Here is a 23,226-nt window from a genome sequence, read left to right on the forward strand (position 1 = left end):
TTAAATGGGTTTCACCTTCCAGTGAAATTTATAAAGATACAGTTTTAAATATAATTTCAATATAATTTTAAATATACATATATTTTTAAAATACTGTTTTACAATTATTTCTTGTCTTTGTACAATTTTACAAGAGTTTCTATTCTACCTCACTATTGCCTATGGAAGCCATATTTTCCATTTTATATGTAATCCAGATGTTTACTGATTTACATTCTTTCTGGCCTATTTGGTGTCCTTGCTATAGAAATTATTTTGCATAAGTTTAACTAATTCTTAATTAAAATTTCTTGATGAAATTTTTACAGTCTATATAATTTCTGTTCTACATTTTCTATTTTTAACTTTTATTTTAAAATAATTCAACTTTAAATGTGTTATTTTTCTCATAATTCTAATTTCTTGTTGTTTTGTACTAAATCTGATTTTTATTCTAAAGACTAAATATTATCTGACTCTTTATAAACAGCTAACTGACTTCCACATCAATAACAAAGCTTTTTTCTTTCCATTAAAACACAATGAATTTATTTATTTCTTTATGATGTTATTGATGTTTGGCATACTTGATACATGCCGATTCTATTTTTGAAAAAGTCCTTACCTTCTGTCCTAGAATTAACTCTAAGATAGAAGGGCAAGTGCTAGGCAAATGGGATGGGCCTAAGTGATTTCCCCCGTATGTCACAGAGAGAAAATGTCTGAGGCCTAATATAAACCCAGCTCCTCCCAGGTCCAGGCTTGGTGCTCTATCCACCTGAAACCATTTTTCAAAGAAATTATTCATTTCCAAGGCAATTTTCAGTCAACTGAAAAAATGCTTTAGATTATTCTTGATTAGAGAAATGCAAATTAAATAATTCTAAGGTTCCACCTCACACCTATCAGATTAGCCAATATGACAAAAAAGGAAAATGATAAATATTGGAGGGAATATGGGAAAATTTGGACACTAATGAACTGTTGGTAGAATTGTGATCTGATCCAACCATTCTGGGTAGTGATTTAGAACAATGCCCAAAGGGTTCTTTGTTACTATAAAGAAAAAAGTGCTTATCTGAATATTCTGGGGTGATATTTTGAATATTTTTTCAGTCTTTGTCCTCTTTGTTCTTTATGCCTAGCATTGGGATCTCTGAATCAAACAGTATGGGCATTTTATACACTTTTTATTAGCATAATTCCAAAGCATAAGTCTATATCCCTCCTCCACTCAATGAATTCTATAGTTCTCTATTACTTCCAGAATTAAATCTGGACTCTGACTGGCTTTTAAACACCTACACACCTGGCTGAAAGCTACCTTTATTACAAATTACCCTTTTGCACCTGTATTGTCCTTTTCACTATTCCTCATAGAAGATAATCCATCTTTCATCTTCATGCTTGCATATCAGCTATTCCCCTGTGCATAGATCATACTCATCACATCTATTTCTCAAAATCCTTAATTTTCTCCTAGTATAAACTCATATCCCCTTCCACAGCCTACATGAAACTTTTTCTGATCTCAAAACTACTAGTGTCTCCCTCTACCCTCATATTACCCTGAATCTATTTTGAGAGTATCTACATAGGAGCATGTTATTTCCTCTTTCTCTTTTCTCCTCACGAAGAGGGACTGTTTCACTTGTTTTTGTCTTCTCAGTGACTAGAATAGTGTCTAGTAATGGAATATTCTTAAGAAATACTTATTGATTTACCAATTTGTTGATTTGCCAATCAATACCTATTGATTTACCAATGAGTAGTTACGCCAACAGTATATGCTTATCTTCCTCAAGTCCCTCCAACATTGACAATTTACATCTTTTGCTTCCTTTGTCAATTTTCTAGATATGAGGTAAGGTTTTAGAATATTTGATATATGTAGTTTTAAGACTATCACCTTGGTGTCTGAATGGAGAAAGGATTAGAGTGGAGATACAGGCACATTCACCAGTAGCCTATAGCAATAATTCAGGTGTGAGGAGATGAGAGGTTATATAAGAATGGTGGTATTGTCAGAGAAGAGAAATGGGCATATTTGAGAGATTCTACCAAGTTAAAATTGAGAAGCCTTAGCAATGATATTGGTTATGAGAGCTGTGAAGAGTTATAGATGACCCCTAGGTTGTAAACCTGAGGGACTAGAAATATGATGTGGCCCTCTATAGTAATACGGAAGGTAGGAGGTAGGGAGGATTTAGGAAGAAAGATAATGAGTTCAGCTTTGGACATGTTAAGTTTAAGACATTTACTAGACATCCAATTTGAAGGATTTGGCAATGTGAAATTGGAGGTCAGCAGACACCTTAGGGCAGGATAGATAGATTTGTGAATCTTCAGCATAGAAGTGGTATTAAGTCCATGAGAGATGACAAGATCATATTAAATGAAATAGTATAAAGAAAGAAGAGAAAAGGGCTCAGGACATAACAGAGAGGTCAAGAAGAATACAGATTAAGAAAAGTCCATTATATTTGGCAACTAACAAATCATTAGTATATTTGAAGGAAGCAGTTTTAGTGAAATGATGAGGATGGAAGTCTGAATTTAAGGAGTTAAGATGGAAATAAAAAGAGAGGAAGTGGAGGAACCTATTGCAGATGAGTTTTTCAAAGAATTTAGTCACAAAGGGCAGAGAAGATATAAAATTGTACTTAGTGGGAAGGATCAATTGAATAATTTTGGAGGATGGGAGAAACATGGGCACATTTATAGGAAGTGAGCAAAGAACAAGAAGGCAGAGAGAAAGATAAAAATCAAGTAATAGAGTGGTGGGGATGGCAGAAAAGTCAGTCTGTTGGAGGGGAAGGGATAGAATAGTATATCTTGCATAAATAGAGGGATTCGCCTTAATAAGGAGAAATATCACTTATGTATGTGAAGTAGAAGAGTGAAGAAGTAGAGGCAAAAAGCATCTGTGTGATAGATGAGGAAAAGGAAAGAAAAGGGAGCTCGTAATGAATGTAGTCAATTAACATGAAATATGAGGTGATATAAGAGGATAGGAGAAAGAAGAGCCATGCAAGATTAGAGGAAGGATGAAAAGGTTTGGAAGAGCCACAGTGAAGAGAGGGATGAATTGAAAAGAGGTTTGTAGTCTCTAATAGCAGTGAGAGCCCAACTGAGGGCTGTGTAATATAAATATATAATGAACCTAATTAGAAGAGTTGCATGATTTTTTTACACCTTTGTTAAGCAGTATGTATCTAGTAGTGGGCATCTAATGGTAGGAGTGATCTATGGCAGAGGTTTAGTAGAGGACAATATGTTAAGGGAGCTAAGGACTCAAAGGAAAACAGAATAAATTTAAACCAGTTCACAAATAGATCTGGATGAAAAAAAGAGGAGAGAGTGCATGGGTGATGGTCTGGAAGAGAATTGATGGGTAAAAGGATTGAAGATCATATGTGGATGACAAAATAGTTTGGTAAGAGAAGGCAGAGAAGTGGAAAACAAATAGATTATGACAAATAAAGGGATATTTTAATTCTTAAACAAAAAAGTGGTGCATTTTTGTGATGATATGATCAATCTTTGTGTGTGATTGAAGTGGTGTGGAGGAGTAGATGATGGAAAGTGAGTAGGAGGAGGAGATGAGTGTTTAGGGTAGTTGAGGAAGAGTCCCTATGAATTTTGAAGTTCCAAGTATGAAGACAAGAGTTGTATGGAAGAGAAAAATTGCAATCCAAATACTGAACTAATTGAAGAAAGAAGCAGAATGTCCCGGAGGTCAACAAACAATAGCTACTGGCATTTTTATTGAGTGGCATATATGAATAGCATGATTCTGAAAGAAGGAAAGGCAATTGAGTAATGGAGATAGTGTGGATGAACCTGGAAAGTAAGGAATAAGGAGTAATCTAACTCCTTTGCTTCAACCAATGAACTGAGGAGAATAAGTGAACATGAAGCCAGTACTGGAAAGGATGACTAAAGAGTCTGCCATGAAGAGAAATACAGGTTCAGAGATACATAGAAGATGGAAGGAGCAAGAGAGGAAAAGATTTAAGATTAAGAAAAGTTTGTTGCCTATGGAATAGATATTCTAGAGAGCACAGTGTAAGGGGTGAATACTTAGAACTTTGGGGTGGGGAGGTTGAAGGGGATGAGGAGGAGGATAAGTTTTCAGGTGATGGGGGATCAAAAACAGAGTTTGGTTGGTCATTTACAGGTTCATTGTTCAAGTGAGTTGTGACACAATTGGCAAGTGTCAATGTTAGTATCAAAATTATTTTTCTAGTTCTCTGTTCCAGATCTCTTTCCACCATACTATGTTGCATCTAGAAAAGGTAAAATTGAGCCCAGATGTACTTCAAAATATTCTGAGTTATGGATGTTAAAGTCTAGAAAAAGAGATTCACATTGAATTTTCTCTCCAGTAAAAAGATAAGCATAAATGACGAGTTCAGCATCCAATAACTTTCCTAAAAGCATTTTTGACATCTTTGTTCCTCAGGCTATAGACCAGAGGATTTAGCATGGGAATTACCATGGTGTAGAAAACAGATGCCATTTTGTCTGTGTCCATAGAATGGCTGGAGCTGGGCTGCAGGTACATGAAGACAATTGTCCCATAGAATATGGAAACTGCAGAGAGATGGGAAACACAGGTGGAGAATGCTTTCTGTCGGCCTTCAGAGGAGCGGATTCTTAGGATAGCAATGAAGATGAACAAATAAGAAGTTAAGATAACCAAAAAACCAAAAACTACATTGAATCCTGCAAGTAAAATGAGTATCATTTCATTGGTGTGTATATCAGAGCAAGAGAGAGCCAGGAGAGCAGGCATGTCACAGAAAAAGTGATGTACCACATTGGAGCTACAGAAGGATAGTCTAAAGGTACCATCAGTTAAGATCCAAGACTGCAGCAAACCACAGGCATAGGAAGCAACAGCTAAAGAAACACACACATTAACTGTCATAGTGGTGGTATAATGTAGAGGATGACATACAGCTGCATGACGATCATAGGCCATAGAAGCTAAGAGGTAACTTTCAGTAACAGGAAAAGCTATAGAAAAGAACATCTGTGCAGCACATCCATTGTAGGAAATAATTTTGTCCCCTGTGAGAAACTCAGCCATCACTTTAGGAGTAATAGCTGAAGAGTAGCCAAAATCCACCAGAGAGAGGTTGCTGAGGAAAAAATACATGGGTGTGTGGAGATGGGAATCCCAGGAGATCAAGACTACCATGCCCAGGTTCCCCACCAGGGTGATGAGATAGATTGCAGTGAATATCATGAAGAGTGGGACCTGAAGCTTGGGAACATCTGTTAATCCCACAAGGGTGAACTCTTTTACCTCTGAGTTGTTCTCCATAAATGCCATTTGGGAATGGAATCATTCACCTGTGATAAGAGAGAAATAATCAGAAGAATGAACTCAGCACAATGAATGATGCCCAAACATTAACAATGGCTGAAAGGGGAGAGGGGAATAGCATTTGACAGATGATGGGCCAAGAAGCTTGAGGCGAAAGTTTATGGCATTTACTCCAGAACTCACCAAGTAACTGATTCCAGATTCCTCTTGGGGAATATCTCCATATTTATGGTTTTCAAAACTTTTTGTGACCTCCCACAAATAAATATTTCAAATACTATCTCAATGTTCGTGGTGATGACTCCTAGTTATATAGTGAAGATTGTACAGGGGAAGGTTTTACTCAGAGACTAGGGAAACCAGCCTATACTAATGACTCTGTTCCAATTTTATAAAGATGCTGATTGTCATATTAAATAAAAAAAGAAAAAAGTAAGAGAAACGAAGGAAAAAGAGTAAAGAAAAGAGAAGAAAGGATTAAAGATTAATGAGCAGAAAGGACCAGCTCAAGATTAAGAAGTGTCTATTGTGTGTCCACATATCCACAGAATTAATGATGTTCTAAGATATTTGTAATAACCTGAGCTTAATTCAATTATTTTAAATGTATCTGTATTATTTAAATACCTACTCTGGGCCAAGATCTGTATTAGACATTTGGAGCATCTGAAGATAAAGAAGAAATAGCCCTTGACTTCATAGAGCTTGTTGTTTGTCCTTTAGGAAGAAGATCAATGACATCATGGGTTTATGTCTTATATTGTATGTGAATTGAATTTAAGTGAGGCAGTTTCACAAAATTGTCAGCTCCACTCTTTATTTCAGAGGCATTGAAGTCTAATGGTAAGACCAAAGTTAGGGTGACTAGCAGTGGCTCAGAATGCTGTGGATAAATTGGCATCTTCATTATCTGACCAAACTCTATGCAAGAAAGATCCTTTTTCAGCTGCCTTCCTGGCTATTGGAACAAATTGTTCTCACACTCTCATTCCTCCAGAGGAAGTCTTCATATCCTGGGGTAATTATCCAGCTAACTCAGTGAAAAGTTTAAGGCCTAGCAATTAACCTCAATCTGGTTTTACCCAAGTAGATATTAGTGGGGTGTTACCAATGCCCATGCTACAGTTTCTTAGAGCCACAAATGAGAATTGGGTGAAAAGTTGACACCAAAGATGGATGAGCAGCCCTGAAAAGTGTTCAGGAAGCTTTCGCACAAGAGGTGCTGGATATAGAGTTTACATCTTACTAGAGTACCCCAACATATACATAGAAAAATACATTTAACTTTCCAGATGTTTCTCTCCACTAACTCAATCTTATTGATGAAAAAAGATGACACTGGGAGATCTCCCACCTCACCCTTATGACTGCCATCCCACTGGGGAGAATTGCTGAGTAGTGCCAATCTGTCCTGTGTTTCTTCAAGACTGGGTGGCCCTAGTTCTCTTAGTTCATTATGTACCTGCATGATCACACTAGGACTCCTCATTCATCTAAAGGGTGCAGTCAGTGTGAATACATCCAGTCAATAAAGCTTTCACTCACTGAAAAAAACTACCTCTTCCTAGTTCTGTTAAAGTTCATTGATCCATAGTGAAGTGATTTGGGCATAATGGAATCCATCCCAAGCGTTGATGGAAAATATGCTTGGATGGATTCTTTTAGGTAGTAACTTTTCACAATCAATCAGCTTTAGGAAAAAATAGCAAATAATCGAAAATCTACTGCACAGCTTTGAACACTATGATTCTTCTATGTAGTACAGTGATTAGAGTGTTGGATTTGAAGTCAGGAAGGCTTCAGTTCAAATCATATGCAGACACAAATTAAATGTTACCTTGAAAACATCTCTTAAATTCTGTTTGTTTTCTGTAAAATGGGAGTAATAAGGGTAGATAACAAACACAACTAAAGTGCTAAACAAACCTTAAAATGCTATATAAATGCGAACCACAGTTATTATTTTTAGACCTAGGCCATTCCCATATAATTTATAGAGCAGAATTTTAGAGAGAGAGTTTCTTAGTCCACTCACTTCCCTACCCTTGCTTCTCTTTTAGGAAAGCTCAGAAGTAAAAGAAAATGTACACTGCTTCTAACTTACCACACCCAGAGGGTCAGTCACTAAATGAAGGATTCAGGCACTCATGATCCAAGTTCAACTTCTTCCTCACAGTGGGGGGGGACAGATTATCAGAACTCCAAGGAGAAAGAAAAACCTATAGCGTACGATTTTCTGTTCAGTCTTCTCTTCTTGACAGGAGCATTTAATGTCATCATACCATAGCTAATTCATGCCTGCAGGAAGAGATTAGACTCAAAGGCAAACTCTTGCAAGGAAAGTCTTCTACCACTCTGACCTAACATTTTAGACTTTACTTCCAGTTTTAGATCATCAGGAGTTATGTCAAATGTTTCTTCTTCCCTTCACTTTTTCTAGCTTCTCACTTTTAGGAAAAGTGCTGAGCTGGGGCACAAATACATATGTGTTTTCTACATGTGGAAATCAGATCAATCAAAATCATTTTAACATCATTTGACATTTTTTCCCCTCTAATTTGAATTTTCTTGGCATTATCTGCCCATTCTGTTCAATTTTCTGTCACCACCACTATGAAAACAGAAGTCACCAAAAAAGACTATTGACTATTGGATATTTTTCTTTCTTTTATGAATTAATATAGCCCTGTGAAAGCCCAAAGAAATCATCCCTTAGTGATCAATATTTTTGGTGGTGAATCTCATTGAAGTAATATAGGCAGACATTTAAGTTAATTGTCCCATCGTTCATCACAAAGCTTCTCTACAAGTTTTTTCAGTTTAAGAAAAAAGCAATTAGAGCTGTGTAAATGGAATTAGCTCACCCCCATTCATATCTAAAACTCTAGCCACCAGTGATAGTGTCATCTCATCTTCCTTAGTGGGGAGGGGAGATGAGTTACCCACATGTGACAATAAGTAACGAATCAAGAACAAGGGACTGCCCTTTAGGCAGTCCAAAAGAGTGTTGAGGCTGCCATTTGTCCACTTGAAATTAGAGGTGGATACAGGAAGTGTCAGAAGATGCTATCCTTCAAATATGATGGTAATTTCCTGTTGAGGCAGTGGGTGCTTTGAACTTGGTGCTGAAGGATCTCTGGTGAGACCTCAGGCAGCTTCCCTCTGAATTGTCACATGGGTAAGTTAGGCTGACTTCCCTTTGCCTCTCTTGGCATTCTAGAATCTCTACCCTCAAGAAGGCTTCTTGCCTCTCTAATTGTCAAGGCCTTGTGGCTAGTAGCCTTGTTTAATTAACCTCTAAATTGTCATCCAGGCTGGACCTCTGGTCCGGCCAGAGTTTCTCTCTCTCTATTTCCCTATCTTCAACCTTCCTAATTGTAAATAAACTTCCATAAAGCCGTCCTGACTTGGGTCTATTTTAATTGTGGAATCAAACTAATCGATTCCTGGCGACCACACCTTAAAAATAAATATCTAATTCCCCTCTTACAGAGCTTACCCTTCTCAAGTACTGTCTTAGAAAACCCAGAGTCAACATCCCAAAGAGTCCTTGGATTTAAATGCTATGCAAAGGTAGACTACTGCTCTCTGCTAGTCTGGCCTATGAAGAAAGAACACTGGAATAGAACTGGGTTCTTATCTTGGTTTGTGACTAATTTCCTGTGTGATTGGTAGGACTTTATTTGAACTTATCAAGATTTCTTTCTCCTCAACAGTGAAATGAAAACAAGAATATCGATAGTACTGAAGTGGCAAGGTTTGGAGGAGAAAAATGCTTTGCAAATCTGTAGAAATGTGAGATGAAATTTACTATATGGATTAAGTGATTCCTATATGATAGTGAGTGCCCTGACCATAAAGACATAGGGAAAAAAAAGGATGGAGAAACTAGGAGAGTAAAAGCTTGGCTGGGCTGAGACAATGGAAATTAGAAAAGGCTGGGCTTGAATCCCTCATCAGACCCTTCAAACAAGCATGTCATTGGCCATGGAACTCTCATTTTCCCCTCCCTTTCATAATGCAGATAAGGAATCAAAAATGAGAATAATAATGACATAATTATCTTACAGGGGCTTTATGAGGCTCAAATGAGATAATGAATATAAAGTGCTTTGCAATCCTTACTTTATTATGATTGTTACCTAAGACCTTATTTTAATCTCAACTTTATATCACATCCAGAATGTAATATGGGAATCTACACTCAATATTACCTTAATCATCATGTGATACTTTGTTATTCAGGCTTCATTAGAGTTAGGCAGCTTCATTCAACTTTTCAGCACATCATTCTTCCTTCAAGTACTGAAGGGCACCTAACTAAAAACACCCTGCAAGCCTTATCTAGAATAATATCTGTCATTCATGTAACCTTACAATTTTGCAAAGAACTTAGCATATATTATATCATTTGAACTTTACAATAAACATATGATCTGTCGTTGTTCATTTGTTTCAGTCATGTTCCATATCTTGTGACCCCATTTATGGTTTTCCTGGCAAAAATAGTGGTGTGTTAATGCATTTCCTTCTCCAGCTCATTTTACTGAAAATTAAGGTAAATTTGGTTAAGTGGTTTACCCAGGGTCACATAGCTACTAAGTATTTGAGACCAGATTTGAACTCAGGAAGACATCTTTTTGTCACCAAGCCTGGTGATCTACCCACTTACCATACCACCTGGATTCTCTAAATACATGATTAAGGTGGTTTTATTTTAGTTTTACAGATTAAATTGACATGCTTAGAAGTGGCATGCTTATGAATAGCCTGATCAAATATTATCTCGTTTGATCCTCACTACAACCTTGGGAGATTACTATTATTATCTTCATTTTACAGATAAGGAATCTGAAGCAGGTGGAGGTAAAGTGACCTGCCCAGGAACACACAGTCTAAATATAATACTGGATTTGAACATAGATCTTTCTGACTCTGAGCCCAGTTGTGCCACCTACTATGGTCTTTCTAACTTTAAATCCACTTGTGACCACAGTGTCAGATTGCCTTTAGAGAAGCAACCAAGTATGGAGTTGGATTCCTGATAGCCTACCTGGCTCTTGGAGATGAGGCTCTGTTGGGGAGAGATGGTCAAGAACCTTCACATAGAGATCTTGGATTTGAAATGCCAAGAACAGGAAGGAAGTGATACTATTAAAGTGATTCTTCCTCAGCCCTTGGTGCTAAGTATTTGAAGTTCCTTAGATCTGGAAATCAATCACTCATGGAAACTGCTGCTGCATGGATGGCAACAGAATTTGTGACCTTCCCTCCTGTTCAGTCAAAGAGAGAATACAACAGGAACTAGATGAATAACTGAGTGACTCAGAGGAATCCTGCCCCAGGTTAGTCCAAAGGCAGTGGTCCCTCCTAAAGATACTTTTAGACATCAATGGCCAAAGGTGGGACCAGAGAGGGATTTTATACAGATCTTAACAGGGAAGTTCTTTGGAGAATGTGCCTCCTTGGAGACCCCTGGTAATTGCTCTGTTTGATGACATACAAAACAAATCATTAAATTCTTTTTTTTTTTTTTGACATTGGGGATTGAATTCTACCCTGGAGAACAGTTTTTTTTTTTTTTTTTTGTGATTGCATTTGCCATTCCTTTGTTTCTGTTATCAGGTTTAAATGGAAAGAGCATTGGATGCATGAAGTTAGAAGACCTGGTTTCACACCCAATCTCTTCCATTTCCTAGTTTTATGACCTTGGCCAAGTCACTGACATGATCCTTATAGGAATATTAAAAAAATAATCTCTGTCCTGATTATTATGAATAGCTAATATGAAACTTAATATAAGATCTTGTGGTATAGGATAATAAACTCTAAATCTGGATTTTGGTCATGGGGGTTGGACATAGGGCAGTAAAGTGGTACAGCACATAGAGGACTAAGCCTGGAATCAAGATCTGATGTTTTTGTAGAAAAGATGGAGGAATATGGCCAAAACAATGCTATAATTATTTGATCTAGAATTGACTGAATGACTACCCGTTGAATAGGATTTACTAACTTGATGTTGTCTGAGTAAGTAACCTTTAGCAGAATGTCCCAAGGAATTATCTTTGCCATATTCTCAACTCCATAAAGTAATCAGCTGTTCTCCAATCTCTATCTACATAGCCCTAAACATGACTTTTACTGAAAGGAAGTATTTTAAATGTATGTTAAATTGAATCAGCTGTGACTTGAGGAAAACATTTAAAGGGTGTACTCATAAAATTTTCAGATGACACATAATTAGATGGGGTGACTAGTATTTCTTTCATCTGAAGGTATGAAGAAAGGTATTATGAAACATATGATTCTTGATCTGGAACTGAAGAAGGAGAAGATTTCAGCATCTTGAAATTAAGGAGTATATTAAAGACATGGATTATGTTCCACATGAATGCACTGAAGCAATGAAACATAGGACAAAGTGAGATATTAGTTTGTAAGAAACATGACAAAATGGAAGCACTTTAAAATGGCAACAATAACATGGAGAAACATTGTTTTTGGAGAAAAGTAGTGCAAAAAGTAACCTGAATTGTTACTCTTCTCCAACCGGCTCAAACTTTTTCATTTATATAGAACAGAGGAAAATTGGGGGAGAAGTTAAAATAGTGTCTTTCTCATGATTTTATCCAACTCTTTTTCCATTTGAGGAAGTAGATTCTGGGGAATATTTGCCCAAAGTTGGAATATATAATGAAGACTAAGGCTTTATGTCCTTAAGTTTTAAGGAAAATTGACTAGAATTAGGGGAGAGAAATTCCATGAGCAGTCATGATCTAAGCCTCAGAATGGGTATTATACAGTTGAAAAGACCTTGTACCCCTATAAACTACATTACCCAAACTCCCTTCCACCATACCCATAATTCCTTAAGCCTTTTCCTATTGGTCGTTGATTTTCGCGGGCTGTATTGAAATGGGTTTTTGGCGTGGTCACTGGGGCTTTTGGACCAGAGGCAGCAGGGTGAAGGGTGAGTTGCCACACTTTCCCTGAGTTGTAATAAATACTTATAAATATCATACTTTGGAGGCATTGAATATTAATTTTTAAAACTTACAGTTTGGTGACTTATGAAGGGACCTCAGAATCTAGTCTCAGATCCCCTGAGGAACGAGTTCCCAGTCAGGGTTTCCCAGCCAGGGCTTCCCAACTGTGTCCTACCCCATCTCCCCTGCAGCGGAGTTTTCCGCCATTTTAAAACCTTTGCTGAGCTGCTGCCTCCCACCTCTTCCCTCCCAGGCATCCCTCACATGCGTTCCTCCCCTCTCGACCCTTGTGCTGGGCCACTCCAGCTGCAGCCTCCCTTGCCTCCTTGCACCGCCTCCGTGCCCCAGCCTCAGCTGCTGGCACTGAGTTTGAGAGGCTCCAGCTGCCCTCAGCCGGCTGCTGCCTCCAGGCACCTTCTATGCACCTTTCCCCATTCCCTGGGCTGCTGGCTCCTCCCCAGCTGAAGCTGCAACCACAGCCAAAGTAGCACCATGGCCAGGGCTGCCAGGCTGGATTTGAAAGCCTCAGGCTGCCTGCACCAGGCTTAAAGAGCTTCATCTGCTATTGCAGTTTCCTGCCACTACTCGAGCCTCTTTGGGATTGTCCAGCTGGCCTGTCTACTGCTTCTGTGGCTGGTAAGCTTTAAAGCACCTCCAGCCCCTAACCCCAGTGCGAGAAAGAGCCTTTTAACCTTGCAGAAACCCCTAACCCCTGCTGGGCTTTTTGCCTTGGTGTGGGGAGGTCCTGACCTTCTTTCACCCACCCCAGCCTGCTGTCTAGCTTCCTCCCTGCCTGGGTTTCAAAAAGCAAGGTAACTGCTTCAACTCCCAGCTTCTGACTGTGAAGTCTTTTAGAGCAAATCCGCCCTGTTTTGTAGCCATATCCTCCATTTTGGTTTCTGGCACACACCATCATGCCCTTTGCTCCCACCCCTACCCTAACCACACCCCTTACCCTTCCCTGTTGTAGTGTGACTACTTGGCCCTGACAGTTCAGTAGAGAGCAAAAAAAAAAAAAAAAAAAAAAACCAAACAACAATTTTTTTTTCTTTTTCTGTTTTCTTCCCTCTTTTCCCTGCTGAGCTATTATAGTGGGTGTTTTTCTGCCACCAGAGGGCAGCAACACCAAATAACTAAATTAATAAATAAAGGCATTAAATTTTTTTAATTTAAAAAGTAATTTTAAAAGTATATAGTACAAATAATTATAACCTATATATTATAAACAAATTATAATATATAATATAAATGAATAAATTATAATTAATTTTTTAAATAAAACCATATTTAATAAAAAACAACAACAAAAAACGATATACAATATCCTTTAGCTTGCCCCACCCCCAAATAAACAAATCAATATGTACATTAAAACTTATTCTCTTTTCCACTTCCCTTTAATCTACTTTTTTGATCATAATGCTCAGCAGTATAAATGCTACTCTAAAAGAAACCCTTGCAGTTTTTGCCCAATTAGGAACATATAGATTTCCAGATTACCTCTTTGTTCCTATGTGGCTTGTAGTTTTCTTTTTTCTCTGGACTGGAAGGTCACAACAAAGGAGAATGCGAGCTGACATACAAGTTCAATTGAACCAGATTGTGCATCACTTACATGGTCAAATGACAAAGGAAGATTGTCCCCAACACAGGCCTGGTTTTTGCAAACCTATTTCCCCTGAAATAGAAATATCAGGTCCCTCTACAGTATCTCAGGTACAGAAACTCCTCTCTCCACTCTGAACCAACTTGCTCATGCTCTACAACTCCTGGCTAAATTTACCTCCCCACAGTCACCTTCCCAGAAACCACAACCACTAAATGATTCCTGTGCAGACCTTCTCTCCTTAAAGGAAGTGTCCACAATAGGACTTGATGGGGATGTGGTTACACTGAGACAACATAAGCCTTTCGTGAGCCAGGACATAAAGAATTTAAAAGAAAACAGCCCCTCTTATGAAGAAGAGCCTTTAACAGTAATTTTAAAAAAATGGATGATATTTTCTTTGACTATGTCCCCTCTTCTAAAGATATAGAAAAATTGCTCTGGGCTTTCCTAATGGAACATGAGAGGACTAAAATTATCTCTCATGTTAACAAAGCCCAAGGATGCAATGCAGTATGCTGGCCAGCTGAAGATCCTAAATGGCAGTATAATGACCCCAAAGACTATTCAGACTTACGTCTTGCTAGGGATGCCATTCTCAAAGCAAAGAGAGCATGCACTGAGAAACCACAGGGCTGGACCAAATTTAAACGTATTATACAATCTGATGATGAGACACCCCCCCCCCAATTCATGAACAGGCTCATTGAATTGGGAAATAGATACATGGAACTTGACCTTTCTGTTGAAAAGGATATAAGGCAAATGAAGGAACAATTTGTCAATAACTCTCATAGAGAGATCCAAGATCACTTTAAAACAAATTGCCCTATACACTCTGAAATGGACCTTGACTAACACTGTGGAATCATGGCAAGTTAAAGAGGAAGTGAATCTTACTTTTGGAAATTAGCCTCTATACTTTGCCTCTGTCACTGTGAAACTACACATTTTTAATATTTTTGTTTTTTCTTCCTACATGTGCAATATAGTATTTGACTTTTTCTCTCATTTTTTTTTACACTTGAAGCACATGTCACCAGTATTAAAAATATTTTTGACTGTTTTGATTTTTGCAATAGAATAAGCTAAGATGTCCATTTGCCTAGCATATAAATGCATACCCAAAAAAGCTTTGGACTATGGAAACCTGCCACTAGTTATTTAATTATTATGAGACTTTTGATCAATGAATATGTCTAACCCAAGGAGAAATGGATCACAAAGGAGCACAGAAGTTGACTTGCTAAGTGCCAAATGAGCAAAATAAAAAAAAAAAGAAAAAGACCAAACCAATCCTATAGGGATTGATGACATTCTATGCAAAGAGCACAGATTTGAACATGTGTGAAACTTAAGGTTGCGACACTTAACATCTGTTAAGACTTGGGACTTCTTTGTACCACACTCTATATCAAATATTCAACATTGATTGTTCTGGCTCCATTATCTCTGAAAGTGAAGAAAAGCATCAAACTGGGAAATGCTATTTCTCATTTGTTTCGAGATCTAGTCTCTTTTTCTATTTCTTTCATGATGTGACAACTTACTGTACTCCAGGCTACTAAATTGGGTTAATGAGTGATTGTTGTTGCAAAACTTATGGGACATGGATTGCTACAAGAACCTGTTGTGATTTGTGAATTTTTTTTTCTTTTTTCTTTTTCCTAGAATTTTTCTTCACATTTTAATATTCTATTTTCCCCTCAGAGGTTATTTTTCTTTTCTTTTTTCTTTTTCTTCATTTATTTCAACTCGTTGATGGTTCTGATAACTGATTCATATACCTTATGACTTGACCATGTATCCCTGTATGATTCCTATGTGTATCCCTGTATTTTCCTCAGGGGGAATGGATTATTATTCTCCTCAGGGGAGACTATGTTATTGCTGTGAATTTGTATTAGAATTTGACCCTAATTTAGAACAGAAGACTCCCAGAATCCAGAAGGTGCCATGAAGATGCCCACAGAGCTGCACCAGAAGATCCAGAATGAACTTTGGGACATGGCGAATTTGAACTTGGGGGGAGGGGTTGAATGCATTTATTTTGAATGGACACTCTTATGCCAAAAAGGGGACTGCCCCCAAATGACCTTTTGTCAATGCACATAACATTGGTTTTGTTCTTTCTCCCTTTTGTTTCCCTTTTATCTCCGAATTATTGTAAATTTTAATTTGATTATGTTTCCATGATCCATTGGGGAGAATGGTCTCCTAAAGGATCACAGGGGGGAATATATAGTTGGAAAATCTTGAACCCCTGAAACTACATTACTCAAACTTTCTTTCTGTATAACCCACAATTCCTTTTGCCTTGTGTATATGTGCGTGGTTACACAGTCTGTATTTAATTTGGGTTTGCTTGGCCATGCCCTCTCTCTTCCATGTGAGTAGGAAAGGTTCCCCACATTTCTCTAGCTCTCTAATCTAATATTAATAAATACTTATAAATATCATACTTTGGTTGCATTGAATATTAATTTTAGAATCTACAACAACCATGTTGAAGTCAACACAATGGACAGTTACCTACTTAGAATGTGGAATGACCTGAGCCTAGCAGGAGCTTGGCAGGAGCCAAGGGCAGTTAGGCTCGGGTATAAAAGCCAGGAATTTGAAAGAATCTGGATCTCATTATTGAGATATTTCAGTTGGGAAGGGTAGTTTGGGTAGGCCGAGGTGACCTCTCTTCAATCATCAACCAGCAACCAACTATAAATCTATTTAATCAATCCCTGTTCTGGAATTTCACTAACCAAGAAGAACAACAACATATCAATCAGCAGGTTTACCTTGACCTTAGATTGGGCCTGCCTGGCCCAACCAGGCTGTCAACAACCAAACCTTGATTAGCAGTAAATCAGAAGATTCATCAATAATATAATTAACTTTAAACAGTTAAGGACTTCCTATTCCCTTTCTCCCAGCCATTATCCTGCTCCTCCTCCCTAAGTCTATTAGATAATAAATCATCTTAAACTTAGTACTGACTTGAGCTTCATCAAAGATCTAGTGGGCTTTAGTGAATTATCCTGTGACAACCTGAGGGAAGAGGATTATTATATTCTACAATATAATCTGCAGTCAATCTTAAGCATTATACAAGGCACAGAGCTTCAGTTGGTCATAAATAGCTGAACAAATCTATCAGTAGATTCCTTGCCTAGCTGGTAGTCCTGGGATATTGTTATCATCTAGAGTTTGGGATCAGCAGATTCAATATATTCTAACAACATCTACTGCAGTGGGTGATCTTTCTGGTTCACTATTCTATCTTAGGTGTCCCACATAGGATTCAGCACCCACATTTAACCCAGATCCAGATCCACTTAACAACCTTACATATCAACTGGCCCCTCTCCCACCCAATGGCAGCCCGTTTCCTGCCCATCTCCTTCCCCTTTGAATTTGGAGTTGACCATGGGTAACTGAAAGTGAAAGAGCAAAATCATGGATTGGGGGATATAGCATATAACCCTGGTGTTGCCTTATTGAGGTAGGTATAATAAGGACTAAAGAATAAAATGGTATTCTGACCATAAGTCATATGATCATTGATCTGAGGATTTCTGAGAAGAATGTGCAAGAAAGAAGAATACAAAGAATAGAGCTGAATGAGTAACCTATATAATGGGGAGAACTTAGTAGCCATTGATTAGTTGTGTTACAGTTATCCCATTCAAGGAATGGCTCACTAATTAAGGATGGAGAACAGAGTGGAAAATCTCTGGGAAGTTACCAACTTATTGGAGGATTATAGGTGAAGACCAGTAGCAAACTGAAAATGTGGATGAAAAAATGAAAGTCTGTCCACGCAGAGGAGTGTCTCATAGTCTACAATATCCCAAGTGAATATTGCATTGGCTACAGTACCACAATTGAAGAGATATAAGATGCTTCATATGAGCATCGGAGATGTAGTGCCTGCTGGGTAAATGAGAGATGTTATACACAGTGGATATAAAGGAACAGTGACATTTCCTTAATATAATAGGCTGCCAAAAATGTTAATTGTTCCTCTAAAACATACCTTGATGAATACTCTACCTATTTTCACTATTCAGGTAAACTTCTTTCATGAATATTGTGATAGACTGTATTTATATTATGTGGGAAACTTTCTTTCTTATTTTAGTTATCAAACTAATTAAATATCCTTACTTTAAATATGGGTCTATTACTATAGATAGTGACCTAAGTATTAAAAAATCTAAGGGTTTGAACACAGGGTTCAATGGGTGAAAGTTATGTGTACAAAAATGATATTCTATCTTTAGCAACTTATAAAGAAACTTATAAAGAAAGGGGTTAGCCCAGGATAGAGTAAGATTAAAGGAAAGGATGGAAAATGAATAAGTTCTAATTATATAGCATTTTAAGGTTCATGCGGTTTTTTATTATCTATTGTCTCAGTAAAATTTTATAATACCATAATAAGTTATATAGTACAAGTGTCCATTTTACATAGGAAAAAAACACCAATTCTTTCTCAGAGAAAGGAATGATTAGCTCAGTCACACATCTAGAACGGGTCAGAATCATTACTCATATTCCAATCACCCTTAAGTCTTCCTGCAGTACTCTTTTAAATTATTTGTGCTATCTCTTGAAAAAGTCAATTTGAGCTTAATAAAATATCTGGAATTAGGGATTAATGTTCAGATAATACTAGTTAAGTTATCCCTCTACCTTAATTAGTAATGATTCTTCCTCTAGTAGCTTTTCTGAAAGCATTTTTGACATCTTTGTTTCTTAAACTATAAACCAATGGGTTCAACATGGGAATAACCATGGTATAGAATACAGAGGCCATTTTATCTGTGTCCATGGAATGAACTGATGAGGGCTGTAGGTACATGAAGATGGTTGCTCCATAGAATAAAGACACTGCAAAGATATGAGAAGCACAGGTGAAGAAGGCTTTCTGGCGGCCCTCAGTAGAGCGGATCCTCAGAATGGCAATGAAGATTGAGAGGTAGGAGGTCACAATGACAAAAATAGAAAAAGCCATATTAAATGCTCCCATTATACAAACCAGCAATTCAGTGAAGTGCATATCTGAGCAAGAGAGAGTCAAAATTGGAGGAATGTCACAGAAGAAGTGATTTACAACATTGCAACTACAGAAAGAGAGGCTGAAAATGAAGCCAATGTGGATGGAAGAGTTCAGGAAGCCACAGAAATAAGAACCAATGGTTAGAGCAATGCACATCCTTGATGTCATGATGGTAGAGTAATGTAGGGGTTTACATACAGCCACATGGCGATCATAGGCCATGGAGGCCAACAGATAATTTTCAGTAGTGGCAAAAGCAACAAAAAAGTACATTTGTGAAGCACAACTATTGTAGGAGATGGTCTTGTCCCCTGTGATGATCCCAGCAATCACTTTAGGGAGAATAGCTGTAGAGGAGCCTAAATCTACCAGAGACAGGCCACTGAGGAAAAAGTACATAGGGGTATGTAAAGTGGATTCCTCCACAATCAGGGCTACTAAACCCAAATTTCCTATTAAGGTGAAGAGGTAGATAAGGATGAATATGATGAAGAGAAAAATCTGAATCTCTGGGATATCTGTTAATCCTACAAAGATGAATTCATTTACCTCTGTGCTATTCTCTTTACATGCCATTTGGGAACAGGATCGGTAATCTACAATTAGAGAGGGAGGAAAAGACAAATCATTTCTGCATAATAACAAAATTGAAATCATGTCCATAGAACTATTTTTTCAAATGGTGGAAATAAGTGCCTGAGTTGAAGAGAATCTAGATCAATGATGGTGAAGCTTTTAGAACATTTTAGAGAACACCTGTGTTGCCCTGTCCTCACCCAGAATGCATGCATCTCTTTCTCCCTTCCTCTCCCTCTCTCCCATTTGATAATTTTTACCTGGATTATCCCAAGTTTCCTGAGTTTCTTAAAATATTAACATATTTTAATTTCATTTTCTTTTTTAAATTGATTTCCCCCTACACTTCTGACTTTTCTTTTCTCCTGTACAACTAAACATGTATTTTGCAATCTTTTACCCTCCTATCATCTCTAACCTCATAGTTTAAATAATATTATCTTGTGAGCTTCAATTGTTGTAAGCTTTCCTTGACTATACTTTTTTCTTATTCATTTAACCACTTCTTACTGCCTCTCATCTTTCTGAATTTTGCATTCTAATTCTGGAGCTATTTACATTCTTACTTGGTCACCTTTATTTTATATCTTTAATAACAGCAGAAACATTGGAATATCAATTGAAATCTCCTTTCTCTCCCATTTTTATGTTATTTAATTCATGGATATCATCCCTTCCTGTATTATCTATGCTATATCTCACTCTTGGAATTGTTATTTTGTAAAGGAAGAAATCTAGAGTGGAAGAAATATCTTGTAATAGAAATTTCTCTGAGTTCAGTTCTGAGTCATCCTCTGAGCTTTTAGCATTCCAAAGATTGGGTAATCCAATCTCTTATTCTATCCTGTCTCTACCTTACTCTTGGTGCTGGATGCCCTTGGAAATGCACATCCTGTCTCATAGGGTTCATAGAAGCATAGCCATTTCTTCCTATATATATATATCTCTAAATTTTCTAATGTCACCATTAGCCAAAGCCAAATATAAGGCCTTGACTCTTATCTGGAAAATAGGAATACCCCCATGATGAAAACTATTCTTTGATGTCTTCCCTTCCCTTCCCCTTTAAGTACAATTTCCTGCCTATAAATCTCCCCCTATATTAGTGCCCATTTTCCATTTCCTTTATCCTGTTCTCCCACAATTCCTATTCTTTTTGAGAATCTAGAGAAAATTACACAGAAGAGGTAGAAGCTTCTCTACTCCCCTCTCAAATGTTGGGATATATTTCAGGAATCTGTGTACAATGGCAGGTGGAGTTCTGGACCTAGAGTCCAGAAGATCTTAGTTCAGACACTTATATGACTAGCTGTGGGATGTTAGGACAGTAACTTAACAACTCTCAACTCAAGTTCCTCACTTTCAAAATGGTGACAAAGGTGATATCTACTTCAGGGTTTTTTTGCAGAGATCAGATGAGTTAATACCTGTAAAATGATTTGTAAATCTTAAAGCACTATTGAAATACCAGTTATTATTAAATAATAGTATTTTCTTTAGTTTCACTATGCCTCTCTTCTCTTTCACCACACATGCAACTGCTAACTTTATTATCACTCCAACAAAAATATATTGATTAACTTGTAGGGGGCACATTTAATCAAAAATGTTCATTCAGCTTTTTTCTTCCTTTCTGATTCTATACATTTGCTTTATGTCTTTGGATCCTTTCTGTCTCTTGATGGTATTTCTACTTTTTTTGTCTTAACCTATCAGTGTAATTTTTTTTTTAAATCTACACTAGCCTATAAATGGGGCGGAATCCATCTTAAGGGATAGAGAATTGGTCTGAGAAGTCTAGGCACAAGACCTGTTCTTGACACATACTACCTCTGTGATCTTGTACAAGTAACTTCTCAGTGCTCTGGGCAACTCTGTAACAGTATATATTATAGAGAAGGAGCCAGCTTTGTTGATAGAGTTTCTTTATTTAAGGATTACCTTTAGCAATCAAATCACACATCCAATCCCTATTCCTACTTAATCTTTTCTTGATATTGACTCATTCTTTTTTCCTGATTCTCTTGTTTTGGAATGTTCTCCCTTTATTTACCTTCTAGGGCCTTTATTTATATTTGAGTTCTTTATTTAGGAAGGAGATGAATAAGCTTAAGGAACATATTCCAAATTTTTTTTTGTTGTAGAACACTAAAAGCCATCTGGTAAAGCCTATAGATCACTTTACACAATAAGAATTTTAAATGGGTAAAATATAATTGATAAGACTACAAATTAAACAAAACATTCCTCAAAAGAAAGATGTCATTTTAGTCAAAGTCCATAAGCTCCCTGAAATCTATCCATGGTTATGTCTGTAGATTCCAGGTTAAGAATTACTCATCTATCTATCTATTTATGAGAGGATGACAACAAACATAGAGAAGGTCTTCAAAAGCACGTGATGTTGATATTAGTAATAACTTGCATTTATATTTCACTTTAAAGTTTGCAAAGAACTTTATCTTACTAGAGCCTGAAAAAAAATTATTATCTCCATTTTATAGTAAGGAAAGCTGAGACTAAGAGGGATTAAGTGATTTCTCCAGGGTGACATAAAGACAAGATTTGAACCTAGGTTATAATGATTCCATGTTCACCACCAATCCATCCAGTAGAGCGTACTGACTCCAACTTTTAGATAAACATCAAATTCTTGAAATGAATTTCCCAGCACCTACCTGAATCATCAAGAAATGTTGATAAAACTCTAGAAAGAAGAAAGGATCGAGCACTCTCATAGGTTTGGGGTTGAAGTCCCAAGCCTAGGAAACAAGTGATACTGTTAGACAAACTTCCCTTAAACCTGGTGTTTAGTGTTCAAAGGTGCCCACATCAGGAAAGGTCATCTCTGGGTACTGCTGCTACATTGATGGCAGTAGATTTAGTGACCTTCTGCTCAGTTACAAGATAAATAATAGAAGCCAGATGAATGACTGACTCAGATGATTTCTGATCCATGTTGCTTTCATGTCAATAAAATGTCATACAGTCACATATGGATTGGAGTGTCTAGATGTAGATATCAGAGTACTACTTAATACAGATCTGAAAACATGATGACTCTTAGGAGACTATGCTTCCTTGGAGACATCAGGAAAGTCTACTATCATTTGTAAACAAAGTAAGCCTTTAAAATTTGTTGTGACTCTAGAGACCAAACACTGGTTGCTTAGGGAGATAATTTTCTTGAAAATACTTTGGTTCTACTTAGCTCATAGTTAGGGAAATGGAAAGGAAACTGTGATGGACTTGGAATAACAAAAGACCTGTTTTCAAATTCTGGTTTTACTGCCTCCTAGTAATATGACCTTGGGCAAGTCACTGATTTCTCCCAAGCCTTAATTAATTCAAATGCAAAATGAGTGGAATAGTGACTATCAAATTAACTCAAAGCCCTGTTTTGAAGATTAAATATGACACTTGGTGTGAAATAGACAGTGTAGGATAAGAAAAAGCCAACTAGATTGAGGTGAGGTTAGAGTCCCAGCACTGATTTTTATTAGCTCAGTAACCTTAGGAAAATCACTTAATTGCCCAGAGTTGAAGTTTCCTCTTTTAGAAAGGAAGAATTTCTTGGCCTAAATCATAAGACTATTTTGAAGAAAGGGCTTGAAAAATAGGAATCGCTATTATTAAATTATTTGCTACAAATAATCTTATTTTTCTCTCACACATTCTTAGC

At 37.2% G+C, this 23,226-nt stretch overlaps 2 protein-coding genes across 2 annotated transcripts; both read right to left on the reverse strand.

Annotated features, from left to right (window-relative positions):
* Positions 1-4,393: 4,393 nt before the first annotated feature.
* LOC123252702 (olfactory receptor 5B12-like) lies at positions 4,394-5,320 on the reverse strand. Its single transcript, XM_044681962.1, has one exon. The coding sequence runs from the start codon at positions 5,318-5,320 to the stop codon at positions 4,394-4,396; it is 927 nt and encodes a 308-aa protein (XP_044537897.1).
* A 13,282-nt stretch (positions 5,321-18,602) lies between these two features.
* Positions 18,603-22,231, reverse strand: LOC123251468 (olfactory receptor 5B12-like). The gene is made up of 2 exons (XM_044680730.1): positions 22,223-22,231; positions 18,603-19,529 (listed from the first exon to the last, which is right to left on the reverse strand). Exons 1-2 carry the CDS (start codon positions 22,229-22,231, stop codon positions 18,603-18,605), a joined length of 936 nt encoding a protein of 311 aa, XP_044536665.1.
* Between the last annotated feature and the right edge of the window lie 995 nt (positions 22,232-23,226).

The sequence above is a fragment of the Gracilinanus agilis genome, chromosome 6 (genome assembly GCF_016433145.1).
Source record: "Gracilinanus agilis isolate LMUSP501 chromosome 6, AgileGrace, whole genome shotgun sequence".
Lineage (NCBI taxonomy): Eukaryota > Metazoa > Chordata > Mammalia > Didelphimorphia > Didelphidae > Gracilinanus > Gracilinanus agilis.

What these genes read in the sequence shown, in the direction of transcription:
- LOC123252702 (XM_044681962.1), bottom strand. Translation starts at nt 5,320, where the DNA reads ATGGCATTTATGGAGAACAACTCAGAGGTAAAAGAGTTCACCCTTGTG.